General features: G+C 39.0%; 1 protein-coding gene across 3 annotated transcripts in view; it reads left to right on the top strand.

Moving 5' to 3' along the window:
- The first annotated feature begins 257 nt into the window (after positions 1-257).
- tasp1 (taspase, threonine aspartase, 1) overlaps positions 258-6,000 on the top strand; it is a 31,813-nt gene continuing 26,070 nt past the window's right edge. The window contains exons 1-3 of one of the 3 annotated variants that reach the window (XM_078288665.1): positions 258-292; positions 1,680-1,889; positions 3,456-3,523. In XM_078288665.1, coding sequence (XP_078144791.1) covers positions 1,721-1,889; positions 3,456-3,523 — 237 coding nt within the window. In that variant the 5' untranslated portion in view covers positions 258-292; positions 1,680-1,720. Of the gene's footprint in view, positions 492-1,679; positions 1,890-3,455; positions 3,524-6,000 lie in introns of all 3 variants that reach the window. The other 2 variants (XM_078288666.1, XM_071898015.2) reach the window with 2 other exon arrangements.

The raw sequence follows: 6,000 nt of genomic DNA, 5'->3' as shown, positions 1-6,000 counted from the left end.
TACCCTTCTCAGCAATGCCAAACACAACTGTAGTACACAAAGTTCAAGTTCAATGTATTTATATAGCACATGTAGCGCTGTTTACAAGCCAAATATAAACTGTTACTGTTTAGGTGAAAGCTTTTACCCAGCTATAGCCTCGCAGGAATAAACTGAGCAACTCCGTGCTCAGCTGCGGTGTTTAACACGTGGGCCAATGTTTTGGCTGAACGCACTTCCTTAGCAACGTGTATCTGAACCAGGAAGTACTTTTGGATGTTCTAGCTAACTAGCTATGGATAGCACAAATGAGGTGAGAAAGTGTGCGATTGCAAAGTTTGTCTTAGTTGGATTCCTTCACCTAACTATCGCTCATGTAGATCAAAAACATGTCAGGTAATATCGTAGTTACCAGCTAATTCTGTCGCTGGAAGAGGAGCAGAAAAAAATCGTAAGTTGAGTTTGTTCTGGCAGGTGTGTTAGCCAGCTAGCTAACAAGCTAACGAAAACAAGTGAGTCTTGTAGCCTGCTTTGCAATAACTTACTTATTTGTCCGTAATGTGTGGTTGCTGTAGAGGAGTGCTGTGGGCGTTGCCGTTATCCTTCTTTATTGCCGTTAATGAGACTTTTAATATGAGCTAAGTAACGTTTGTTTGCAAACGCAAACTTTAAACTGTTATCTTCACATTAGAACAGCCGTTCTTTGGAAAGTTGGTTATTGTAAACGTTAACTAACACTTGTGTTATGGGTGATATAAATACGTCTTAGTGTTATGTGCAGCATGTAGCTCTGTTTCGGAGTTTTGAGGTTGTAACGTTACTGTAGTTTGTGTCCACAAACTGCTGAGCCAACTTCGAGCCTTGGCTGAATGGTACCTGAGATGAGTGGTGATGCCATTTCCAATATAAGCGATTTTACTGACATTTTTCTTTAATTTTATAATGAAACAAATATACAAATGTCATAGAAGATTTATTATGCATAGCATATCGTCCAAAATCCACAATTCTATCCTCGGCTTAATATGTTAGCCATCTTACCAGCTGAAGGCACTTCAGCACAATGTTTCCAAGCAAAGAACTGTACAGAGAAAATATCCAGGTGTTAATAGATCATAAGACTTCAAATGGGAAGCTTTAGTAACATTAGAGACATCACTCACCTCACTACAACAATACACAATGTAAAAAGTGGCTGAAATCTCAAGTGCTGTTAGTTTTCAGATGTAACATTGCTATTTGTAGTTTCAGTTTTGTGTGTATCCAGTAGGTGCACCTCTTCCATTCACTTTGGAAATTCTCATGAAGTCTTTTAGATAATTGCCAAGCGCAGGTTGCATGAGAGGAAGAGGAAGAAGAGAAGTTGCTAACGATAAAATAAACTGAAATAAGTTGATACAATAGTTGCAAAGAGTCTAATGTTGTAAAAGTCAGTACAAGCCCAAATAACACTTTACTTGAAAGAGGAAAAGATTGATTGATTGTCCTTTGAATTCACAGATGTAGTTTCCCAATCTCTACTCAGAAATCAGCTGCTGTAGCCTTTGATTGGAATGAAAACCACTGTGTTAAATGATCTTAATAGACTGAGACAGAGGTTTTTTGCCTCTGCAGTGTCCATCAAAAACATTTAATGGACACCTTGTCTTGTATTATGCCTTATATAAAGCCTAATGTTTGCATTCTCATTTCTGTAACAGGTGTGCTGTCAAATGACTTTCTTACCAGGGTCTGATAGGCCATGATAGGCTTGTCAAGTTATGCAGGGGTTATGGAAAATCTAATGAATTCTGCTGAAGAGCAGCAGCCCTCTTCTCCCCTGGCCAATTCATGGTCTAATCAACAAGACTCGGTATCAAGCAAGAATCAAAAGCCAAAAGGTGTTGGCGGGTTTGTGTTAGTACATGCAGGTAAGTGCACACACAAAAAGTTTCATTTATCAATAGAGTCAATGTCACTTGATCCATTATCAGACACAGTGTTGCTTGCTCTGATGAGGGTTCAGCCTTTCCAAAAGGCCCATCAATTTTGTTAGTTTAACAAACAAACAAACCAATGATTAACAGTGTAAAGTAGCTTGAAAAACATGTATTCTTTACGTAACCTACATCTATTTCTCGTGGGTTGTATGCAGGGCTGCAACAATGGATTTTTGTCATTATCGATTAATCTATCAATTATTTTTTTCGATTAGGCTAATCATTTAGTCTATAAAGTGTCAGAAATAATGACAAATGCCTATCACAAGTGACCAGAGCCCAAAGTGATGTCTTAAAATTGCTTACTTAGTCTGACCAGCAGCCAGAAAAACCCCAAAGTATTAATTTTATAATGATATGAAATGGAGATAAGCAGGAAAATCTTAGAATTTGTAAAGCTGTAACCAGCAAATGTGTGATATTTTTACTTGATAAATGACTAAAACTATTAATCATTTATCAAAATAATAAATGATGAATTTTCTGTTGAACACTTATCGTTTCAGCACTAGATGTGTGATCAACAGATGCAGTGCATAAATCCTCCGTGTCGAACCCCTAGTTCCATTATCAGACACGCAGCCAATCCCGGGCACAGCCACTGCTTATTGTTTTGGACTTGTCCCAACTCAAACACCAATGGCATCACTGCCTCTTTCTTCCACAACTATTTGTGGACAAGATGGGGATCTGGTCTACAGCACTGCCCACTGATACAAGGCTTAGTAGAAGTGAAAAGTAAAAAGTAACTGCATCTGCAAGTTGCTTGCCCAGTGCTGGTTTAGGCAGATGAGTTTTACTGCATAGCCTTAAAAATACATTTAGTTTAGACCAACACAGCTTAACAGCTTCATAGATGTGATCATTTAGTGGTGGTTTGTTGAAGGGAAATTGAGTGGAATAAGCTATGACACTTTTCTGCTGTGATTATTTTGCATTTTCTACAGTACCACTTTTCAGTATTGTTTATAGTACTACAGCTCAATGGTTTTACCACTGTAATTGAAGCATACAGTTGGGTGATTAAATGTTCCCGGCACGCAGCCTGATAGTCTAATAACTAAATGATATTCTTACAATATGTTTCCTTTGTTACTAACAGACAAATCAACTTAATGTGTTTCTCAGCGTCTGTACTCCAGTACTATGAGAATGTAGCTACTCCTCAGCATGGAAGCATGAAGTGTAAAGCCTAGAGAAAATTGATAAGATGTGTACTTTTTAAACATAACTGGAGAAGAAAAGTTATTAGTGTCATTTCTAGATAACACAGCATGAAATTCTAATGGGTGCAAAGTGTTAGCCTAGTTTTGTCATTCATTGCACCATTTTGTTGTTGTTTGATGCATCATTATGTTTTTAGTTCTACTATAGTACTTGTGTGGACTGGGCCAACTATGGTGAATTGAAAAGGAGACAACAATAGGTCTAGCAAAATAGTTGCCTGCTTTGAAGAGCTTTACAAATGGTTAAACTCTTTTCTTTATTTACTTTCAGGAGCAGGATACCATTCTGAATCTAAGGCCAAGGAGTACAAGCACGTGTGCAAAAGAGCTTGCCAGCGAGTAAGTCTACTTATGGGTATTTCCATAATATATGTGCACATGCATGCGCACACAGGCCTCAGCATTTCACACAGGCGTCAACATTTCAAACCTTATTATATATTTATATGTATACACACAGTGCCTTCAGAAAGCGTTCAACCCCCTTATGCCTGAATTAAAAAATGAGATTTTTTGTCCACAATCTACACAAAATACCCCATAATGACAAAGTCATTACCAACCAGAAATGTTTGCAAATTTATGTTTGAATATTCAACCCCCTTAATCAGTACTTTGTAGAAGCACCCTTTGCAACGATTACAGCTTCCAACCATCTTGGATACTTGTGTGTCAGCTTGAAGTATCTGGATTTTGAGATTTTATTCCATTCTTTCTTGAAAATTTGCTCAATCTTGGTCAAGTTGGATGGGAGGCATCTGTGAACAGCTATCTTCAAGTTATTCCACAAATTTTCAGTGGGATTCAAGTCTGGGCTTCAGCTGGGCCACTCAAGCATTTTAACACTTTTGTTCTGAAGCCATTCCAGTGTCCATTTGGCTGTATTCTTAGGATCGCTGTCCTGTTGGAACAGAAATACTGTAGTTGGCCTAATCTACGCTCTTTGGCGCTCTGAAGCAGGTTCTCCTCAAGAATGTGTTTGTATTTGGCTCCATTCATTGTTCCCTCTATCTTTACAAGTCTCCCAGTCCCTGCTGCTGAAAAGCCCCCACAGCATGATGCTGCCACCACCATGCTTCACAGCAGGGACGGTGTCAGATGGGTGATGAGCTGTGCCTGCTTTCTGCCAGACATAGCACTTTGCAGAGTCCAGTTTCAGACAGAGTCTTTTGCCTCGTATTCTCATGTTCTTTCAGGTGTCTTTTTACTCCAGGCTGCTGCCATGTGCTCCCCCCCCCAGGAGTTTTTTCCCTGTGGCCACTTACCATAACAGTCCAGAGTTATGAAGCGCTGCACTGACTCTTGTCCTTCTGGCAAGATCTCTCATCACAGCCAAGGAGCTCTGTAGTTCTGTCAGAGTGATCCTTGGTTTCTTGGTCACCTTCCTGACCAAGGTCCTTCTTTCCCAGTTACTCAGTTCCAGCTCGAGGAGGAGTCTGAGTAGTTCAATATTTTTTCCATTATCTAATGATGGAGGCTATTGTGCTCCTGTGAACTCCCAACACTTCATTCTCTTAATTCTACAGCCACTTCCTTTGACTCAGTTTCTACTCTGACATGATTCCTGATTTTAACCACTGATTTTAATTGTCATACCTAAATAAATACAATGAAATTGTAAATGAATCTCATACAGTGTTTTATTGCGTCATTCCCATATTTAGGGTCCGATAAATAATACTATTTGTTCACTTAGCAAGAACAGATATGACCGAACAGAACAGATATGACCATACTGTAACACACCTACCTGCTGGACTCATGATCATTTTTAAAGAGACACAGTTTTGCTAGTATGCATAATTTTGAATGAGATTTTGCAAGTTCTCTCCCCTTATGGGTAATTGAAAATATGAAAAGAATTGGAATTATCTTGGTGATCCGTTTTGAAAGAAATTTGAGGAATGTTACCGCAGAATTAATGTAGCAATTGTAGCCCACAATTATTCGCAGTTTTTAGCCCCACGACAGCAGGGGCTCTGTGGATGGTATTGTCGCTCGCTCGCTCTGTTCACCACTGTATGGTCACGCGGTCCCCAGGGAGTTAAACTGCAGACTCTCAAGCGGGAGACCAGAGTTTGATTCCCGGCAGAGACGCTTCCACAAAATTCAACGTTGCGGGCCTGTTAGACTCTTAGTCTTGTTAATACTGACATTGTCATATTTTCAGCAGTAAAAATCTGATGCCCAGTGGTCAAGTATAGATTATATGATCATCTATAATTTAATAGTTTTGTCATGAAATATGGTTTTGATCCTCATGTGTATGTTAGGAACTAAAGTAACTATCCCAAAGGGATATTTTCTGGAAAGGAAAAAAACTGTCCTGTGCCAAAGCCGATTAGCCAATTCTCTCTTGTTTGGAAAGCCATATGTATTATTTACATCCATAATTTGTCATAATGTGTCATTTATTGATAACATCTACCCAAAAACAATAGACACTGTAAGCTAAGTGGAAAAAAACTGATTTATATGATTTATTGTTCTGATCAAATGTTGATTTAATAGAGAGAATTTAAGCGTTATAAAGACCGCAGAGCTATGGTAAAGTGCAAGAGATAAAAGGGAGGGATAAATCTTTCGAGAGGAGGCACTATGTGCCAGAGAATGTGAGTTATGTGTTGATAACACACTACTGCCAGCCTCAGCTGGCCAGATGGATCTCAGAGCTACTATAATGTAACATGCCACGCTAACTTTTATAAGCTTGCAGAGCAGATAACCCCTTTATGCGTATGCTTCACCTTTGGTTGATGAGAAACTTGATCACCTGTCCGTGTTTACATTTACATGTACATTTTAGGCACTTAGCT

The sequence above is a fragment of the Centroberyx gerrardi genome, chromosome 15 (assembly GCF_048128805.1).
Source record: "Centroberyx gerrardi isolate f3 chromosome 15, fCenGer3.hap1.cur.20231027, whole genome shotgun sequence".
Lineage (NCBI taxonomy): Eukaryota > Metazoa > Chordata > Actinopteri > Beryciformes > Berycidae > Centroberyx > Centroberyx gerrardi.
The sequence above is the reverse complement of the archived record's forward strand: the minus strand, read 5'-3'. Positions and strand labels throughout refer to the sequence as shown.